A 22,977-nucleotide genomic window follows, 5' to 3' on the forward strand; every position below is an offset into this window, starting at 1 on the left:
AGACAGTAGCGAGTATAATATCTATCATTAGATTATTATTTCTTCTGGTGGTAAATGGTGGTCGATTTTCTTATCAAGTAACAAATTCTGTCCTTGAGGGTATCCCGCAGAATCAAATAATAAATCGACTTCCCCTAGCCTATCCCACCGAGGTGAAGTGAATCCTACATTATTAGCTGACCAACATCGCAAAGAGAGGTAGTAGATCGTTTAAACAGCATTAGAATTAAACTCGGTACTCGAAATATTTACTATTTTGGTTCAGCACTTTGCTCTCATACAACCTATAGTACTTATCAGAGACCTGGTTCGCATGGATTTGCCATTCTATCTGTTGTTTCATACGGTCTAACATCTTTCCAAATTACGGCACAATTATTGGATTCTGGATATATTAGTCATCATTTGGAGAAAAGATTCACTCCAAAATCACTATCTCTGTCTGATCGTAGTGACAGCAGAATTTATTTGCAGCAGGTTCAAGTTGAACTGCATTTTATTATTAAATTGAATTTAATTCCACCTTACCATATTAAGTTAGAAATTCAGGTCCCTTACTTCGGCTACCTTTGTAGACCGCCAACCTCTTTATTGAGCAAGTTAACTTTTTCAATCTGTTCTATCTACACACCAGCCATTCTGCTTCGATACTCCGATTTAAGTGATATCGACAATCCGATTAAACAAAGATTGATCAACCTAACCTGCAAATATCTATCATTGAATCATAACCTCAAATATTACAACTGTTCAACTATTCTATTTAATCTGACTATTCTAACCATCAATTACTTGTTTATTGTACGTCCTCTCTTTTCTACGGAACAAAATAGGTTACAACATTTGCCAACACAAGGTAAGACCTACCATACAAGGAAACTGTACTCAAGACCGAACAATTATAATTCTAATTTATTGTCATATAGTTCCAATTATATAATTTAGTGTCCCCCCCTTTGGAGTAAGATCATGACACATGACACTTCAACGGAGGCCGATATCTGACAATATATTTTTAAATTCACAATGCTACAACAATTTCAGGACTGGTTGAAAAGCTCTCGTAAAACATATTACACAATAAACACTGACTCCATCTGTATTTCATACTCGATAACCTGCAAAATCAATATCAAATTTTGATCAGGAGTTTATTGGGTAAACATGATCTGCATGAATGATTATTAATAGGGAGATGGAGTAGATTACAAATGCAGGCTTCCAGGAATTGGAAGCCAGGCTTCCAGGCTATTGCAGTCGGTTTGGTTGACTCTATGAAATGCGGTGGTAAACTGCAAGTTCACTGCTGAATAGACTGCCTGCGAAGTGGTTGCAATTAATGTGCTGCAGCATTGTAGCATAACCAACTACATTCAACATTCAAGGTAACATGCATTAGTCAATTTTACTATGAGCCTGATAATCATGATCGATTGGCTTTGTTATTTAATCGCAATGCTTTTACGTACTGTACTGTACTGCATAGTCCAATACTGTTGAATTTTTACAAGAACAATGCCAACTGGAGACAGAATACGAGTAATATTCTCAAGAGAACTACGGCACCGAAATTCATCAATAGTGCAATGAATAATATTGAAATATTTATCACATCACATTACAACATTCAACATTCACAATAACCAGAGATTAATCTCTAAACTCTAGTCAATTCTTCCCTTGTGAAGTACGACACAACTGAATCAGTTGAATACTTAATCTTGAGAAATATTTACGAAAAAATCAATAAAATATCATGGCTATAGTTCAGCCTCTGACATAATCACTTCTACCCAACTAACAAGTTAGTTTCAGCCCCCCCCCTCTCAAGAATGAAAAATAACAATTTTTTCTGATTTTTATTAAAGCACTAGCTTGCCCGGCAAAATTCGTACCGCCAAATAGTTAATGCATCTATGCATATGCGGTGATACACACCTGAGGAGGCGCGATGCCGCACTTTGCATTCAGGTGCTTCTTGCTTATTGGTTTGGATGGAAGAACTCACACACACTGATTCGGGCATGGCGTGGAACGGTGTAAAGTACAATTGCAATACAAACAAACTAACACACAAACAGACATTCATTTTTATATGTAGAGATGACAAACTCTTTTGACATTGCCATCATGGATATTCTCATTCTACACATCATTATAAAGAGATTGATACCATTCCCAAGTCTGTACCTTCAAGGAGTCATGAGTTACACGGTTTTATATTTGTTGGGATTGTCATTTGGGGGAAAAAGTATGTTTTTCGCTGCATACCGTACTTTTTACTCTTTTTCCGATGACGCTGCAGCCGTAAAATATGGACTTACAGCCTCCAACCAGATGTGATTTTGAAGCTTTGGAAATATTCTACAACTCTGTGCCAATAAAATTAGTGTTTGTCTACTGCGAATACATATACAGGTTGGAAATTAAAATATTGTCCCCGGAAAATGTAAGTTTCAAGTTTTTGAAGTCGAATAAATAATGAAAAGAGTGGACGAAATGAGATGATTCACTCGAAAATTATTGTTTGGTTAATTCTAAACACTTTGGTGGTAGAAACAATCCGATATCTCTCACAATAACAAGCAATATAAATATTTCTGTCAATAATGATCGCCATCTTGTATTTTTAAATGATGTTGTATATTTTTGTTGTTCCCATCGTCAATGTTCGTCTTGTTGTAACAAAGAGATTGAGACCATCTGCAAGTCTCTATCTTAAAGTAGTCTTGTAAAAATCGATTTTACAGTTCTAGTTTCTTACCTCATGCGTATGGAAAAACGTACCAGGAATCATGCAGGGTTTTCTTTGTAGAGCGCTGGAGAACTCATTTTTCGACGTACAGAGCATGAAGATATATCGTTCTAAATTGAAAAAACGTTCTAAATTTCATAGATTTTAAACTCCTCTGTATCTCTTGCAAAAAAAGTTATAATGGAATGAAATTTGAACAAATTCAGAAAAAAAGTTTTTTTTGGGCTTCTGAAGATCATAACAAGAAAAATAGCCTATGCGTTTCAGAGGAAAATTTAATAGAACAAAAATATTGTAGAGGAAGATTTTAGAAATATTTTCGTCTAAAAAAACGGTTGAACATCTTGTAATGGAAGCAATTGGAAGTAGTGTAATTGAAATCAGTAAAAATTAGCACGTAATATTTTATTTGCTGGCTGCCTAGCATAGGCTACGGAAAGCTTGCATTTTTTTAACCGATGGACGAGGTGAGGATCTTTCTCAGGGTTGGGAGCTGCCTAGCTAGCATTCCAGCCTGGGAAAGATAGTTTTCATCCACTCGTCCCATCAACAGTTTCTGGCTCTTCTTCCCCCCTGCCGTAGTCTAGTTTCCACGTGTAGGCCTAGGAAGAGTTGGTCCTGAGACAAAAATTGCATTCTTTCTGTGCACTCTTCTTTCAACCGTTGAAGCAAATGGAGCAAAATTAATCCTACTCAAATGACAAGGGGCGATCAAACTTTATTTGCAGAACGATAGGTTTTTTGTTCTATTTTACCATTCCAAATCTCTTTCTATGTTTTTGACGTGACAACGTCTTATAAATTGGTTTGCCGGGTGACACATCAAGAAACTGTGTTACGTTCCCACGTTATGCGCTCACAATGAGAGCGAGTGAGAGCGTTCGTTTTGGTTCACGGTCGTCTGGAAAGAGCACGAATAGGAGCAGTGGCGAGCAACGCAGCATCAGCCCGAAGACATTCACCTGGAGAGAGAGTGAAACGGAGCAATCTCCTGCGACTGCGCCACTACTTGGTGAATAGGTTATGTGTTATGTGAATAGAATAAGTATAAGTGAATAGGTATAAGTGTAAGAGTATAATAGGTATAAGTGAATAGGTTATGTTGTAGTAATCACAATGTTGTGGTAGTTTTCAATCACAAAAGTAGTATAAATCGTTTCTCAGCTAATAATAATTTATTCAACTTGAAAAAATGAGCGCGACTTGCTATGTAAAAAATTGAATCGAGCACAGTTAGCCCGCCTAAGAGCGAGAGAGAGAGAGACAGAGTGATTTTGTTGAGGATGTGTGAAGGTAAAAATAAAATTTTGTTAATATGAAATTCAGTGCGAGATTCTTTGTATAAATTAATGTTTTAAATATAATTCATTGTATAAATAAATGTTTCAAATTGTTACTATTATTTCATCCTTCTTCCTATTTGTATTAGGCTAGGCAGCCAGAGTAGAGTCGAAATTGTTGTAAATAATGGTAGAGAAAATGTTTAACTATAACAAACTTTCATAGAGTGAAAAAATCAGCTTTCTTTAACCACGTCTACCCTTTGGTAAAAGCAGTAATTAGTATCTAATCTACCCGAGATATGACAATGGTGGCTGTTCGGTGGAATTTGGCTGCAAGAATGCCAAATGCAAATTATTAGAGAAAATTGTAACTTTCATGTTAATCGGAATTATTGAATTAATTATTAGTTGGCTGCCTATGCAAATTAAATACAGTGAATTGTATTTCGGAAACAAAGTACAGTAGTAATCATGAAATGATGATAAAAAAAGTTATTAGTCTACGATTAAATTGAAGGAAAAATGTTTTCAAAGGTTGTTGCTTGTTGGCGTATCTCGTGCGATAGTCGTGCGATAGTCTCGGATTGATGTCAGAACTTTTGAAGAACAAGAATTATCAATGTGGGATTATTTTCTGTGGAAAATAATCAATGAAGAAATTAATTTATGGAAAAACCTAACTCATAGAAGGATTTTCTTGAAATGTGTCTTTGAACAAAAGAATTTGAAAGTTTAGTAAATCATTAAAGCCTTGAAAAAGATTAATTTAAAATGTTTGGATATATTAGTATTCACATATTTGTCTCATTTATCACGTTCTGGAATCAATATTTATTATTGCATACGGAATAAGTAATTCTGTTAAGAGATTCGATGATAAATTTTGTTTATTCACAAGAAATGTTATTGTCATCAGAGTATTGTTTCAGTTTATTTCGTTTAAAGGTATAGTAAATTGTAATTTCGCAATGGTTGTGAAGCGAATGAAAGAGGAATAACATATTAAATGGTAACAGCATACAATGTTATAATTTATTAGTATGGGCGAGCATAGAGTCAAAAACACTGGCGAAGTAAGGCCAGTTTCACACGGCAGAATCCTGCCTCCTGAAGATCATATGATGGAAGATTATATTTCATATTTTTCAGCTCTCCTGTGCTTTCACATGGGGATCTTTCAATTTAACCGACGGATCTAGTAAGGCCTTTTTCACACGGCAGAGTCCTTGCTCCTGGAAGATCATATTTCATATTTTGCAGCTCTCCTGTACTTTCACATGGGGATCTTACAAATAAGCCGACAGATCTAACAACTACGCCGACGTTTGCTCAAAGTATAACTCATCACTTTTTCTCACAGTTCAACTTCCTTAAAAATATAGATAGAAGATATCTGATTTCGGATTTGGATTCAGCGACCCCAAATTCAATAAAGCGTAAGTCCCATTTTCAAAAATACCCGAAAACAAGGGAGTTATAGCTGTTTTTAATATAGCTTTCCATTATCATATGATTATATAGTAAACGTACTAAGATAATAATACTCCTGCCTCACAAAGGGACAGGCAAAGGTTTCAAGAAGTTTTTGAACACCTGAAAAGTTAAAACATAAACATTTTCAATTTTTAAAAGTTCTAGTTTTCCAAAAAAATATTGAACTATGAAAAGATGAATCCAAATATAAAATCATAAATCATCTCCACTCATCACCCAATAAAATAGGAGCAAAAGGAATGTTGTACAGTAAAATTCACTAAATTTCAGTTGTCATTCAACAATCCAATTTATCAGGTTCAAATCGTTGAATATCACTTTAAATTCCCAGCAATTATTGACTATTTCTTTTTAACTTCCATCCAACTTTTGGCGACTTCATTCCGGTCCTTGTAGATGTCAAGACTTTTATCCCAAAGAGCAGGTCGGTTGCAAACTGCAGTAATCAACAGCTCCACATCAAACTCAGACATCGCGTAATGACAGGTGTCAGAGTCAAGTCAAGTAAACAACTGAGAAGTCAACAAGTGTCAACTGGAGAAGTGAGTGAGCAAGCACAGTGCTGCCATAATGCGAAAAGCATAACCATTGTACCAACTATTCTAAATTATCGTACTGTATTTCGTGAAGCCATGCTTTGTTAAAACTAGTTACTCAGAAAGCATTTTTTTGTTGTTTGATGTTTTGTCGTCCTTATGAATTCTGTTGAAGCAAACATAATGTTATTATTTAAGAAGTTGTGCTTAACCTGTATAAAGAATTCATAGAATTCATAGGAACGGTAAAAAATCAATTTTACGAAAATCGATGTACATGTAACTGGATTTAGAAGATCAATACGATAATGTGCTCTATCACAATTTAATCACAGAAGTGTTTAAGTGAAAACGTTGGACGCAAACCTTCTGACATGAGGAGACAAATAAATTTATGAAAAGCTTGATAGCTTGAATAGTGATCTGATATTTGTTACACGTTTTTAGTCTAAGACATAATATATCTTCGACTAATTTTTAATGTTTCTTCAATCGGCAGGAAATCTTTGGTTTTTCAAAGTTATCTTACTCCCTTATTTTGGGGTATTTTCAGAAGTCAAGATAAATATCCTACCAAATTTCCTACACGAATACAGTGTAAGTTGTATTATAATAGCTACAGTACTTACATATTGTATAGTACAGTACCTGTTCGTTTTTACTGTATGATAATAGAAAGCTTTATCAAAAACAGCCATAACTTCCTTGTTTTCAGATATTTTCGAAAACGGGACTTACACTTTAGAGAATTTGGGGTCGCGGAATCCAAATCCGAAATCAGAATCTTTCTATCTTCATTTTCAAGAAAGATAGTTTTTGAGAAAAAGTGGTGACCGGAGAGACGTAGAATCACCACGTGAAAGTGACGATTTGTCTGCTAGTATCTCAATCCAAGCCGGTTTCTGCTTGCCTCGAGGGGAAAAGACGTGACAAAACGAGGTTCCTGGATAGGAGTCACCATGTGAAAGACACGATTTGACTCAATGTACTTCGACAAAAAAACGTGAACACTGTTCAGTGTTCAAGCTGCACATCTCCTATCATGTGAAAGTAGCCTAACGGATCTAGTCCGACGAACAAGTAAGTCGACGTTTGCTCAAAGTATGACTCATCACTTTTTCTCAAAGTCTAACTTCCTCAAAAATATAGATAGAAGATTTCTGATTTCGGATTTGGATTCAGCTACCCCAAATTCTTCTAAGCTTAAGTCCCATTTTCAAAAATACCCGAAAACAAGGGAGTTATAGCTGTTTTTAATATAGCTTTCTATTATCATATGATTAAATAGTAAAAGTACTAAGATAACAATACTCCTGCCTCAGGAAGAGACAGGCAAAGGTTTTAAGAAGTTTTCAAACACCTGAAAAGTTTAAACATGAACATTTTCAATTTTTAAAAGTTAAAAAAAATTAAACTTTGAAAAGATGAATCCAAATATGAACTCATAAATCATCTCTACTCATCACCGAATAAAATACGAGGAAAAGAACAAGTAAACTCCACTGAATTTCAATAGTCATTCAACAATCTAATTTATCTGGTTAAAATAGTTGAATATACCAATAATTATTTCTTTGCAACAATCAGAAGAATCTATTATGAACATACTGTATAAACATTGTGGTGATCTGAATCCATCAATGGTAATAATAGGAACTGAAAGAATAAAAAATGTCATTCCATTCCAACTAAAACGAAACTGATGTCTGTGTTTGTATTAGAACTGCTGAGTGGATAATGCATACTGAAAAAGTCATGAATAGTCCAGACCAGCCTGGCGACTTTGATGTTTTTGACACCGGAATCTCGTTTTATTTTTATTAAAGAATGAAAACCATGTATCATAGTAAAAAACAGTTCTATACTTTGTATTATTATATGAGTAGTGATTAACATAATCATGGCTTGTCGATTTTAGTCGCTGAGCTGAATCCTCAGTCGTAGAACTATGGGCCAAGCGCGAGCTTTTGCTTTCTACGAGACTTGATTCAGCCGACACAGGTTAGTCAACCCTACGGCGAGAAATTTCCCAACGGTCATTACTTTAGAGATAACCTCTCGTATGTCGTATACCGTCGACACAAACTTCGGCTTTTTTGTTAGATTTTTTGCCGTTCTCATGAATTCTGTTGAATCAAACATAATGATATTTAACAAGTTGCGCTGAACCTGGTGGAGTTCATAGGAACGGTAAAAATCAATTTTATGGAATTCGATGTGCATGTAACTGGATTTAGAAGATCAATACGATAATGTGTTCTATCATAATTTAATTATTATCACAGAAATGTTTAAGTGAAAACGTTGGGCGCAAACCTACTGCCATGAGGAGACAAATAAATTTATGAAAAGCTTGATTGCTTGAATAGTGATACGTTTTTACACGTTTTTAGTTCAAGACATAATATGTCTTGGAATAATTTTTAATCTGTTTTGTCAATCGGCAGGAAAACGTTGGTTTTTCAAAGTTATCTTACTCCCTTATTTTTGGGTATTTTCAGAAATCAAGAAAAATATCCCACCAAATTTCCTACACGAATACAGTGCTACTTGTATTATAATAGCTACAGTACATACGTACTGTATAGTACAGTGCCTGCTCGTTTTTACCGTATAATTATATGATAATAGAAAGCTTTATTAAAAACAGCCATAACTTCCTTGTTTTCGGATATTTCCGAAAACGGGACTTAAACATGAAAGAATTTGGAGTCGCTGAATCCAAATCCGAAATCAGAATCTCTCTATCTTCATTTTCAAGGAAGATAGTTATTGAGAAAAAAGTGGTGACTGGAGAGACGTAGAATCACCATGTGAAAGCAACGATTTGTCCGCTAGTATCTCGATCCAAGCCGGTTTCTGCTTGCCTCAAGGGGAAAAGACGTGACAAAAGGAGGTTCCTGGCTCGGGGTCACCATGTGAAAGACAAGATTTGACTCAATGTGCTTCGACAAAAAAACGTGAACACTGTTCAGTGTTCAAGTTGCACGTCTCCTATCGTGTGAAAGTAGCCAAAGGGAGAAACAGCGAGAACACCCGCTTATAGACTGTAGCTTTGAAAAGAATGCGAAGATCCGAACAAAACAGAGAGAAGAAGAACAAGTTGATGATTTATCTCTGAGAAATAGCACCGAATCTGAAGTTAAGTATGGACGTACGATGCGAGAAGCCAATAAGAAAAGAAAAGTAGAAAGAAACAAACAACCGATAACCAAAGAAAAAGCATGTGAAAGGAAAACCAAGAGAAGATCACTCAGTGCGCTGGCTGGTTGCGCAGAAGAATTTCCCTCTCTGGTTGATAAATTATTAAATTCCCTCCGGCCTGAGCTCAGGAGTTTCCCTCCAGCAGTAAGAAATTTCCCTTCGCTTCCTTGGTAGATGAGGATGCGATGATGTGAGTATGTGACCACCTTCTTGCGACTGAGTGGCACTCGCTAGCGATAGCGGCTGCTACATTGACAGCGTTCGACGTCACCACTTCTCGCGGTGACCAATAGAGCTGTATGACATCCTACCCCTGGTAGGATGGAGTATGTATTTCAGGAACGCTATCTTATGTATTTTCGGTCGCTGAACACGATTTTTCAACTCTCAAGCCTTAATAATTGATAATTCTCATCATAATATACTAATTATGGTCAAAATTAGAAACTTCATATCATTCTTCAAGGAAACTAAGAAATGACTGTTTGAAATGAACGAACTTGGGTTTCAAGAAATATATTAGGATAGAATAAAGATAATATTCATATATGTTTATGTTCTATTGTTTTTATCTCAAATTAATTTATTGTGATGCGCAGCAGGCTGAATTATATTAATTGCACACTGGCCACGCTTACTTGATATAGTGGTCAATTAATTTCCAAGAAATATTTGTGGAATTTCTTAGTTCTTCATGGTGGAAATGGAATTCATCATTCATTCATTATCATATTGATTAAGTTTAGTATGGAAATGTTAATCTTTCGTGAATCTTCAGTTTGTCGTGAACTTTTGAGTTATATCCAATATAATAATAGATATGTGTCAAATCAAAATGAAATGAAAATTTAAATATTCATCCATATTATTCCTAACAGTATTATTATAATGATATTTCACTAACTTTTGATTGATTCATCCATTAAACGGTATTCCCGTTTTGTAGACTGTTTATGGTAGACTGTTTTGAAATGGTAACAAGTTATTCAGTATCAAAATTTGGGATTCGAATAGTTTTGGGCCATGCCTGTTATTCATTCCCAAACATATTTATATGATTTGTAATTTTATCCACAAATGAATGAATTTATGTATTCCTGCACGTAGCTAACGTATGGATTATTCCTTTATAGATTCTTGCATGTCACATTAATAAATCTCTGCCACAGATTTAGAAATCAAGTCTCGATGGTTTGGAGAGCATATTATTGGAGTGATTCTTTTACTCTGCTGCTTCTAATATGTTCACTACCTTTGTTTGATTTTAGACCATATACATGAAAAGCTATGTCCACCTGTATCACTCCATCTTTATTGAGAATTTTCATAACTCTTCTCATCACAAAGTTACCATAATCTTGCAGCGTATTGAAGTTTTGAAAAGTGAAGTAGGAGTTGAATTCAGGAGAGCCATGTCATCATTATGCGAATTTGTCAACGATATTTAGGGATTTAGTCAAATCCACAACTAGTTTCACTTACAATTTTTATGGGCGAAGTGAGATTAAGAGTTTTTTTCCAAATATCCATCAGATGTTGACAGAGATTGCGGTTATTGTAGAAATGCATGCTGCACTAAAACTTCAATGCTGAATTATCTTTAAACAGCTACCTAGTAAAAATACAGAGATCAGATCTTTTTGTTCTAGAATTAACTAAGACTAGGATTTTTGTTTGATTGCATCGTGGAGAATGAAAGAACTCTGTTTCTTTTTAAAGGTGAGAATACTCTTTTACAATTTGCCACAACTATGTTCAGATAAAAATCGTTGGAGACCAAATAACTATTTCCTTCTATACGTTCAAAAGAGAATCACACACTTCTTCACTTGCTTCCAGTCTATTGATAACATTATGCAGATTCTGTTGTCCATCAGAGTCTTGAAGAAAAATTTTATGTTCTCTTGAGAAGATTATGCTTCTGGAAATCATTCTCACCTCTCATTATTCTTGTTTTACTTCATTAGATGACTTTCTTCACAATCTCCAGTGATATCCATAATAATGTCAACATACTTGAACAGAATATCTTTGATGGAAGATTTATTTATATAGTAGCAGCCATTTTAGGAAAGCCTTTGAAGAACTAGCTATTCCAATCACTCAGTTTTGGATGATCGAATGAGGGTTTGCTCCAAAGCATGATCGGTTGTCACATTTATTAAATTTTCAAGGTTTCATTTGACAGAGAGTCAATGTATTGACTGTATAGATCTAATGTTTCCTTATTGGAAATTATTTTCTACTTCTATGGGTATTTTTTCATATTTTCTAGATATAACACAGACTTTATAACATAGTTTTGTGATTGAATGAAAAAAGTATGGGATCTTTTCTCGTACAGTTTCTATGTGCAGTATCAGAGTCCTTCCTTATGAGCATGAATACAATTTAAGATAATTTAAGCTATGTTACAATAATCAGTCATAAATTTCAAGTAGTCATTGATTTTGATTCTAAAAAACTCCACAAATAGCTCCTGACTTCTTTCAAATATACTTTGACAATCTCTCATATTTGAACCGTTCATGAGTCCTTGTAGTTGTTTCATTGAATTGATTGCTTGCTCTCACACCTTAATTATACTAATCTCCCCTCAATAGATTTCCAACAGTATTCTCCCAAATATTTCAAATTCAACAAAGATATCTCTCATTCCACTTTCATTCAAGTACCACCCCAAGACAATCAGTCAAACTCAGCCAGATGAAAAGTATCTATTCGTAGATATAAGTTACAGAAATCAGTTGATAAAGCTGCGTTTACACCAAAGTTATTAACAAAATGTTAATAACTTAATCTTTATAGATTCTATTAGATTGAATGTTAATAACTTAATCTCTATAGATTCTATTAGATTGAACGAAACTTGGCAAACACATATGTCCATCATATGTATGATAAGTTATGTTCAATCTAATAGAATCTATAAAGATTAAGTTATATTAACATCTCCTTAATAACTCTGGTGTAAACGCAGCTTTAGAGTTGTATTTCCTTTGTAATCAAATATTTAGTCATATCACATGGGAGTAATTGGCATTATTTGTGCTTCAACTGTAAATTTATATAAAGAAAATATTTTACTCCTTTTACACGGTGCTCTATATGGGGTTGCCTATATTATTTGTTTAACTTACTCCCTTATTTTTGGGTATTTTCAGAAATCAAGAAAAATATCCCACCAAATTTCCTACACGAATACAGTGCTACTTGTATTATAATAGCTACAGTACATACGTACTGTATAGTACAGTGCCTGCTCGTTTTTACCGTATAATTATATGATAATAGAAAGCTTTATTAAAAACAGCCATAACTTCCTTGTTTTCGGATATTTCCGAAAACGGGACTTAAACATGAAAGAATTTGGAGTCGCTGAATCCAAATCCGAAATCAGAATCTCTCTATCTTCATTTTCAAGGAAGATAGTTATTGAGAAAAAAGTGGTGACTGGAGAGACGTAGAATCACCATGTGAAAGCAACGATTTGTCCGCTAGTATTTCGATCCAAGCCGGTTTCTGCTTGCCTCAAGGGGAAAAGACGTGACAAAAGGAGGTTCCTGGCTCGGGGTCACCATGTGAAAGACAAGATTTGACTCAATGTGCTTCGACAAAAAAACGTGAACACTGTTCAGTGTTCAAGTTGCACGTCTCCTATCGTGTGAAAGTAGCCAAAGGGAGAAACAGCGAGAACACCCGCTTATAGACTGTAGCTTTGAAAAGAATGCGAAGATCCGAACAAAACAGAGAGAAGAAGAACAAGTTGATGATTTATCTCTGAGAAATAGCACCGAATCTGAAGTTAAGTATGGACGTACGATGCGAGAAGCCAATAAGATGAAGAAGAATAAGAAAAGTAGAAAGAAACAAACAACCGATAACCAAAGAAAAAGCATGTGAAAGGAAAACCAAGAGAAGATCACTCAGTGCGCTGGCTGGTTGCGCAGAAGAATTTCCCTCTCTGGTTGATAAATTCCCTCCGGCCAGAGCTCAGGAGTTTCCCTCCAGCAGTAAGAAATTTCCCTTCGCTTCCTTGGTAGATGAGGATGCGATGATGTGAGTATGTGACCACCTTCTTGCGACTGAGTGGCACTCGCTAGCGATAGCGGCTGCTACATTGACAGCGTTCGACGTCACCACTTCTCGCGGTGACCAATAGAGCTGTATGACATCCTACCCCTGGTAGGATGGAGTATGTTCTACAGCAGAGTTGGAGAGCCTAGCTGTGATGTCATCTGGAGTTGTATGGAGTGCTGTCTGCTAGCAACATCATCGCCTTGCATGCTGATAAGAGGATCCTTCACACGTGCAGTACAAGCAGGATTTTATTTTATCTAATTCAGATTGATGTTCCCAGATCCCCACTTGCAACGAGAAGTCAGAGAAGGTCAGCAACCTAACCAATAAATTTCTGGATCAAGTAGGAAATTCTTTGCTGCAGAATTGTTTGGCTCTGGGCTAGCTGATTGTCACAAGAAGTGTGATGAAGAGATATGAAGAAGTAGAGAATTTTGGTAACATTTCTTTTGTAATTATGTCGATATGAAGGAGAGTATTTTTGTAATTGAAACACTTTTAGTGAATTTCAATGATGTAATGTGTTTAGTTTAACTGATGCAGAAGATTTTTAGGGTATAGTTGTCATGTGAGATCAAGATTGTAATAGTTCTATCTTGTATGTTACTGAATATCATTTAGGATGGAGACCAATAAGTACAGAAGATACCAAATTAATGACAATGCCAAGATGAGACGAATATTTCTATCTCTTGACCTAGAGTAACAGAGATAAGTCGGAAGCAACATTGTTTGGTGCCTCAAGGAAGTCACACAGGTAACTGCCTAGGGTGTGCAGGTTACAACATGTATTAGGGTATGCATGAGAAAATCAAGAGCAAGTAAAGGTGTCACTAGCTCAAATATGAGACTCATCAGCATGTGGCTGAGAGGAAGCACAGCTGTCTGGAACTACAGAAGAATGGCTGTCTGGCAGGGTGGGAGCGTGGCTTGTCTGGAACTGCAGACATGGAGGTCTGGCAGGAAAGAGGCACGGCTGTCTGGAACTGTAGAAGCATGGCTATCTGGCAGGGAGGAAGTGTGTCTGTCCTGAAGCATAGCTGAGTAAAGTATTGTTTGGTGGAGGTTGTAGTGGTGTGAATTTTTGCCATCCATGTTGGGTGAGATTGTGTAAAGTGGTAAATTGCCAACCATTCATATGTGATGTGATATATTTGATATATACTGGAGCGGTTGCTAAAATCCCTATTTCACAAATAAATTTGTGAAAAGTTAAGGCCGTCTGGCTCGCAAATATGCTGGGTTCAAACCGCAGCTCTAGCTCAGTAGTAGATGCATGAATATTCCAAATATATTTAATCACCACAGGGTTCAATGACTGGTGATCAATAATTCTCACAGCTGCTTCCATGAAGTTCTGGAAGAATACCAATAAGGAAATCAAAAAGATAGTTGGTGACTGATTATCAGTAACCATGTATCCAATCGAGAATAATGAAGACCAACTATGGTTTTTCCGTGTTGATTTTTGAAATGCTTATCATGAATACAGGTATTCACCAATTTACCCTTCTGAAATTCCTTGGAACTTACAATGCCAGTTCTTGAAGTTCTCTGGATCCTTATATGATATACTGTAACCTTATTAATATAATTATCAGTATGATTTTTCTGGGGGAATAGTATTACTATCATCAAAGGATGATAAGTAGTAAATGCTCTGAATAAGATCAATATTAATTGATTCACTGATTTTATTTGCTGCAGAAGATTTTTGCTTGGTACCAAGACAGCTCAAACTGTATATCACGAGATGAGTTAGGATATAATAAAAACTTCTAAGATTTTGTATGCTGACATAAAACATAAAATATATTCCCATAAAATAATATATATACAATATCTCTTGATAAATATAAATTTCTTTGGATAAATAAATTTTCTAATATTGTAATAATTATCACAGGCTTGCTTAGCATTCACAATATTGTGAGCTTTAAAAGATATATATTATATTTAATATTGAAATATGGATTTCAAGTAGGTTCAAAATTTAACAGCTTGGAACCTGTTCATTTTATAGACTTAACTGAACATACTTTGATCAATGAATGAATAATAATTTATAAAAATAACAATTTACTATCTCAGGGTTTATGAGTTCGTGCCGTGCATGGAAATAAGCTTCCTACATATATCAATAAATTCATGAACGAGTTTTTATAACTTATATGATAGTAGTCAACACGTTGCGAATTTCTTAAACTTGAATAAATTAATAAAGCACTTTAATTAATTCCCCCATTCACTGATAAAGGCCGGCTAATGAGCTCATTAGAACTAATACACTCACAGTAATGATGTTCTTGTAGTTCTTGTGGAATAATTAATTATCTCCAATCATTAATTAGGCAGGTCCTTTTCATCTCTGCTGGGCTCGTGCATGGTCCAGATTTCTTATAAATTTCTTTCAGTATTAAAAATATATTTACGGGAATAAATTACAATTAAGAACTCTTCAGCCACACTGAGTTCACAAATATTCAAACATTAATTACATATACTTCAGATTTAAAAAGGGATTGGCTTGATGCTTTCAAAAATTGATTGGAAGAAAGAACCCTAATCTCCATGTGCTTCTCACAGATCAAGATCACAAGCCAGAGAGAGTGATTTCTAGAAAAGTTTCATCTCTTCCTTGAATGATTCATAAGCTTCCTTCTGATTGGCTTTCTAATCTTAGTAAGGCTCAATGTCGTTAGTTCTTTAAGATTCAGGGTGTTCCTAACTTTGTTATACAAAGATAAATAAAAAGTTTTTATATAAATAAATTAGGTGATAGACTGAGAGTATTTTAATAATTAAATCTCGATATATGATGCTATAAAATGATATGCATTTAATTTTTTATGTGAGTTTTGTGTACTCTTGGTTTTCATACTTTTTTAGATTGCAATAAATACTTGTGTAACAATAATAGTTGTCCTTATCTATTTACATAAGCCTTCCCTAGTGTATGTAATATGTATTTTGTGAGTAAAACTTATAATTCAATTTGCAATGGTTGATTTAGCAAACAGCTGATTTGTTAGGTATTGATTCAAAAAACTGTCGATTGATCCTAGATCGATTGAAGTATTAAATCAAAATAAAGCATTCTAACCTCAAAATGTACATGCAAACTTTCATTTTTCATGATCTGCCAATAATAAATAAGCCGCTTTATAATTTTTATTTCTGCGAAAGAATTCTCATCATTGTTGAATTAGAATTTTGCATGGTTCTCTTATCGCTTAATAGATAACATGATTTCTCTTTATCATGAATAACATTTGATTTTACTTGAGCGGTACCTTGACTAGGCTATCTATTCTTTATATTTTATAATTCTATTAAAGCTCAATAGTTTATTTCAAAAGTATTTTGTGGTGCTAAAATACCACGTGACAAGGTTTGAGCTATCCTTGGTGGGAAGGTGGAAGCCTACAAGGACTTTGATGAGGATCACATCCTGCTATACCCAGTTGTTCAGGTTTTATTGACAATTCAGAGGATCCAATTTGTTTGTTGTTGATTAATGTTGTTCTGTTGTTTGTGAATTTTATCGAAAGCTTTTGTAATCGACTACAATCTTTGAAATTAACAATCATGTAAGGTAAAGTTGATAATTTGTTGTTCATAGGAATTCAATTTGGCAATTTTAAGAAAACATTTGATCAAATATGAAAGATGTTCAGTTGTTGTTGGTAGTACAGTATAAATATTAATGAGAGAGCTATTGCCAATAAGTGTATTTTGTTTTCTTGATGTTGTGATTTGCATAACTAACGATATAGACAGTGGGTTGAGATTAAATTTGTTTTAGTTATAATGTGTTAGTTAAGTGTTAGACTAGGTTAATTGATGGTACCCTGTCTAGGATAGAAATATTGTAAAAAGTTCGATCAAGCCTGTCAGATGGGTTGGAGTTGCCATTTGGGACAAACCCAACAAGTGCTTATCTGTAGGCCTACTACAACATCAGGCGAGTGCATGCTGTATCCATTGGTGGCTTGATAAAACTGAGTATGATGGTGCCATCAATGTCTCCTGGACAGAGATTTGAACTCTTCCAGGCTTTTGCATTGCCAGTTCGTAACAACCAGACCCAGCTGATGGTACAATACCAGCTGAAGCCTGCCCACTAGACCCAGCTGATGGTACAATACCAGCTGAAGCCTGCCCACCACTTGCTGATGACACCTGATCGGGCTCGGTTTGCAGTCATCCACCAACAACAACTGGAGCAGTGTCAAGCGGGGCCATTGACTGTATGCTCAGTGATGACTCCAGTCTACAGCCGGCATCATCCATCCTGCCTGAGTGAACTGTTCCTGAACGACCTTGCTGCAGCTCAACAACAGTGTCAGCTGACTGTGCTTGCCGTCGACCCAGCAGACACTTGAGTCTGGAATGATCAAGACAACACCTGGATGTACAGTGTAGCATCCAAGCGGCAGGTTGTCTCGCAATGTCAGCAGGGCAACCAGATCATTGTACATGAGTTGACACTCCATGGAACCGGGCACATGAAGGCAACACCTGGCTGAACCTTGAGTATGTCCCACTACCAGATCCTGCCATCAGCTCGTGCCAGAGGGCACCTCAATCTTCAGAAGCACTTGGCACTCCTTAGTGTGCCTCCTGCTCTCATGCTAACTATCCAAGGCATGATGAGAGAGCAGTTACTGGAGGGCATCCACCATCATCAGACTGAGGGTTGCCTGCAACCTGGTGAACTTGGTGTGGATAAGGTGTTCATTGACCAGCTGCTACACCATCTGACATCCCTGGAAGATCCACCCAATGCTGAGGGGTGGAGATGGTGACTCACCTCAGCACTCGCCTTTGGAGCCACCCTTGCTGCTGTCGCTGCACTGGCTGCAGGGTTGGTCTGTGACCGCCACCATCACCCAGCCCAGAGCATGGATGCTTTGGTATCAGCAGAGCAGCCCTCTACAATGGATGTTGCAGAGGACTCTACACCACCCACCCAGGATCGTGAGGAGCCGCGGGAATCCTAGTGCGCCCTTTTTCTTGGGAGGGAGTGATGTAATGGAAGCAATTGGAAGTAGTGTTATTGAAATTAGTGAAAATTAGAACGCAATATTTTATTTGATGGCTGCCTAGCATAGGCTACGGAAAGCTTGCATTTTTTTAACCGATGGACGAAGTGAGGATCTTTTTCAGGGTTGGGAACTGCCTAGCTAGCATCCCAGCCTGGGAAAGATAGTTTTCATCCACTCGTCCCATCAACAGTTTTCGGCTCTCCTTCCCCCCTGCCGTAGTCTAGTTTCCACGTGTAGGCCTAGGAAGAGTCGGACCTGAGACAAAAATTGCATTCTTTCCGTGCACTCTTATTTTAACCGTTGAAGCGAACGGAGCGCGTTCAGACACCAATTCTTTTCGGGAGTGTGGATCACCCAAATCATCATTTAATGGATTTCTTCAACGTCTTCATTATGGGTGAGTCCCGAAATTAATCCTACTCAAATGACAAGGGGTGATCGAACTTAATTTGCAAAACGATAGGTTTTTTTTTTTTAATGTACCATTCCAAATCTCTTCCAATGTTTTTTGTATTAGGCTAGGCAGCCAGAGTCGAGTCGAAATTGTTGTGAATAATGGTAGAGAAAATGTTTAATTATAAAAAACTTTAATAGAGTAAAAAAATTAGCTTTCTTTAACCACGTCTACCCTTTGGTAAAAGCAGTTAATAATATCTAATCTAGCCGAGACATTACAATCTTGACCGGTTATTGAAATACAAGCGATATAGCAAAACCCTGAAAATTTTGAGGCCATCTTATTTCAGAGGTTTTTGCCTGTGATTTCGACTTATCATCACACGATTCTTATTATGCTGGATCTAACGAAGAAATTAAGACATCTTTCACGGCTGTTACTCAAAAATGACCACGGAGTGCCTTATTAATAACATTTGCGCCCTGACTATATAACGATTCACGTGAATGTTAATGAATATATCGATAATATTTCATAATAGATAACTGAATCGCTTTAGGAATAGGAAAATGCTGAAGGAATAGAGAAAAATATTTATCACAGTCCCTTTGTAACTCATAATTTTATTATGATGAGTCATTCATCGTAGTCTCTCTGATGTCAGTGATGAGAAACTGGCTTGTGTGTGTGTAGATTTTTATTCCATATTGCTCAGGGTAATTGATACAAACATTTTGACAAACTATAATTTTATTACTTCCAAACAGATACACAGCAGATCAAAATCTCCATTTACTGCTTCATTTGAAACATAAAGTAGAAAAAATATACATAATGGGATGTAAAAAATAAAAACATTATAGAGGTCTCATCCCATTCAGCAAATAAATTATCCAAATAGTAAATATTCATAGTTTTTGATAAGAGATTATCAACAACACAGTTGTGCTCAGTCATTATTCCAAAGTTATCTGAATGACTTTTTATTCTACATAATTATAATATGACTTGTTACATAAATCTATTTACAGTTTTTTTCAATAAAAAGTTTGAAGCATTAGATGCCAATTTGATCAATAGAAGTATCAATAGCAAAACGTAACACTACACTTATTATATCTTTCAAGTAAAAACGGATACATTCTGCATATATGTACTTTATAGCATTAGGCTATCTCAACATATCAATATTATTATTTCTTCTCATTATTATACATGGAACGGGACTCGTAAATAACTAAATATATTCTCTAATATAGCCTATTAATTTTAGATTTTAAGCCTATAAATACAACTCACACAATAATATATTTCGTAATAATGATAACAATGGAAAATAATCAAGGTAATAGTAAAAGTGGTTGTTTCAAGTTCTAAATGTTACAAGATGTAAACCTGTGCGAAAAACATACATCCAGTATTAGTGTAAAAGAGGGAGGAGATAGAAAATTAAGCATTTTTATGTAGCACATCATAAATATCAGTTATTAAAAAATCAACAGAATAAAGAGAACAGTAACGAAGTGAATGCCTGAATATTGAACATAAAATTTCTCAACATCAATAATTTCCTCGATGGGAAATTCAATTGACTAATATTTCTCATGGAAAATTATGGAATACAATCAAATATACGTTAAATGGATGTGACGATGTACTTTGTTCTCATGAAAAATATCTGAAACTTATTATTTCATTCTCTAGAAGCTAGAAATATAATAATTCAGTAGCTTGAATTCCAATCATCCAAATTCAGTCATAAACGTCATTCTCTCACATAGTAATTGGAAAAAAATTTCATCGAACAATTTTTTCATTCCTATCATTATTATTATTATTAGAAGTAGATGTGACTAATTAAAAAATCCTTCCATTGAGTTAGTATATTACTGTGGTTAAAATTTCTGTGACCAATGTATACAGGTAATTTAATGATTGGAGAGCATCTTACCATACATGAATGGAATTTTATATAAAGAAGGATTACAATCCTTGTGCAGTGCAGTTTGAGGTGACATGAAAAGTGATACCCTCTTAACTTGAATAACACTGCGGTAAGATAAAAGTACTGGAGACTTGAAACAAAATGAAAAGCACCAGGATCATGCTACAACTGAAGAGAAAAATAGTATACTATAGGCCTGGAAGAATTATTAATCCACTCACAATCAGTCATTTATGGATACGATTACTTCCCCTTTGAAATTATGAGAATTGAAAAACAGCTTAGCAATGATTAAGAAACAGTTGTGTTTTATTATGGAGAATGCATACGCAAGAATGAAATAGGATAATACCTCCATGGTTTTACTCATAGAGGAGCTCACCTATTTTTAAAACCTGTCGTCAAATTCTGCTCTATGGAATTTTTATTATTTGAGTTTCTACACGAATATCACAACTTATTTTATTAACTAGTCTCTTTGGTTTCGGTCATTCTCCAGTGTCGGGGAAGTCGAGAACTCAACATCCAAGAGAGGTGATATTTCTTCATATTATAATATGAGTTTAATAACAAATAATAATTTAAGACAGCGCAATTCAAGATTGGATATTTCTCTTTCTTATGCGAGATAATTGATTCTACAAACATAATTAGTCTTTTCAAATTTTATTCCGATAATCATAATCAATAGAACCATGCTTGCCATCGTCAAATGTTTAAGTTATAGTTGTGCCCTAATACATATGACTTTTATCAGATTTATGAATTGCTTGATAAAAAAACAATGGGATTCGACATTTTGATATAGTACAGATAGTGAACACTTGGCTACTTCAGAAAAGTGATAGCCACATAGCTTGATTTTTTGATGTTTGAGAACAATAGTTATAACAATAGATTGGTGAAAAGACAGATCGTCTTTTTCTCAAAATTGCATTTTGTAATCCACACAATACAGTAGCTATAAATATAATCACATCAGTTCCACACAACAATCGAGAGTGACATTTAGAGGGGCTCAGTAACTATCAATATAATCACATCAGTTCCACACAACAATCGAGAGTGACATTTAGGGCTCTCACAGACATACACAGAATACACACCCACACACCACATACACGCGTACACACTTTCGGGTACTTCACATACATAAGAATAATAGAATATAGCATATAACTTGGTGAATGACTTCTATTCACTCCTGGAGACAATTAAGTCAAGTGACTAGGTGAGTCGTCATTCTGATGAATCTTTACAACGCAGCTTCAGTCCTTGCACGCTTCTCATGAATCTTGATAAAGTTTGAATCAACTATATCAATCGGACATAATAATATTATTCACCCTGTTATTGAACAATCTCAAAGCATTACAAACACGATATGACTACTGTCGAATTTTTCTTTCTTCGAAAGTACCATAATACACGTTGCACTCCTATCCGCTTTTTCAACGGCATTCACCGACGATTAAGCTGATGAATAACAGTGTACAGAGCAGATTGAGAGAAGCCCTGACTGATGGAGCTGAGCCAGTGTCTGAGGAGGATGTTCGGAACGACACTTCTTCAGTGAAGTCACTCAACCCGGCTGCGTTCCTGGAGGACACTCGTAGTGCGTATGGCGTGTTCTCCAGAAGGTTAATCACCGTGTACTTATTTGGACCTCCATTTTCTAATCAACACACAAGAAAAAGAAAGCTTATGATTCAGTGCTCAATTAGTCCACGAGATTAAAATCGATTTGACACTACTACTGAGAACTTTGATAAATTAATAGATTCATTTATTTTTAGCTGAGGGTGATTTCCACATGTGCTTCAGGCTTGTGTGTGAGTAATGGAACATAATATGATGATGATGATGATGATGATGATGATGAGAGATGAGTGGACCTACAGCTTAAGGTGAGTTCCAAACCACGTAGAAACGTTTTTCAAACTCTTGAATTATATTTAGAAAATTGGGCTTTTCAAGTAGCAGCCGCATGGATCTTGATTTATTTCTTATCGATAGTTTATCAGTGCGACTACAGATTCAATCGCTGCTTCAACGTTTTAGACATGAGTTTTATCACCACTCTAGATTGAGAAAAAGAGGTTTCGTCTCATTAGCTCAGTTCATGTATGAGTAATGTAATATTATGTTGAAGTTGCTCAATATTTTGCAATTTTCTGCTAGATATGTTATGAACCATTCTCTCTCATGTGAATGATGGACATCCACATCCAGTTC

At 35.5% G+C, this 22,977-nt stretch overlaps 2 protein-coding genes across 7 annotated transcripts in view; one reads left to right on the plus strand and one right to left on the minus strand.

Moving 5' to 3' along the window:
- The first annotated feature begins 471 nt into the window (after positions 1–471).
- Positions 472–22,977, plus strand: part of LOC111059574 — a 50,132-nt gene continuing 27,626 nt past the window's right edge. Inside the window, exon 1 of the mRNA XM_039428160.1 lies at positions 472–856. The gene's annotated coding sequence lies outside the window, so the exon portion shown is untranslated. The remainder of the gene's footprint in view (positions 857–22,977) is intronic.
- LOC111059567 (neural cell adhesion molecule 2) overlaps positions 19,530–22,977 on the minus strand; it is a 374,852-nt gene continuing 371,404 nt past the window's right edge. For all 6 annotated transcript variants that reach the window (XM_039428154.1, XM_039428156.1, XM_039428152.1 and 3 more), the window contains one exon: positions 19,530–22,417. In XM_039428154.1, the coding sequence (XP_039284088.1) occupies positions 22,194–22,417 (224 nt within the window). In that variant the 3' untranslated portion in view covers positions 19,530–22,193. The remainder of the gene's footprint in view (positions 22,418–22,977) is intronic.

Source organism: Nilaparvata lugens, chromosome 5 (genome assembly GCF_014356525.2).
Source record: "Nilaparvata lugens isolate BPH chromosome 5, ASM1435652v1, whole genome shotgun sequence".
Classification (NCBI taxonomy): domain Eukaryota; kingdom Metazoa; phylum Arthropoda; class Insecta; order Hemiptera; family Delphacidae; genus Nilaparvata; species Nilaparvata lugens.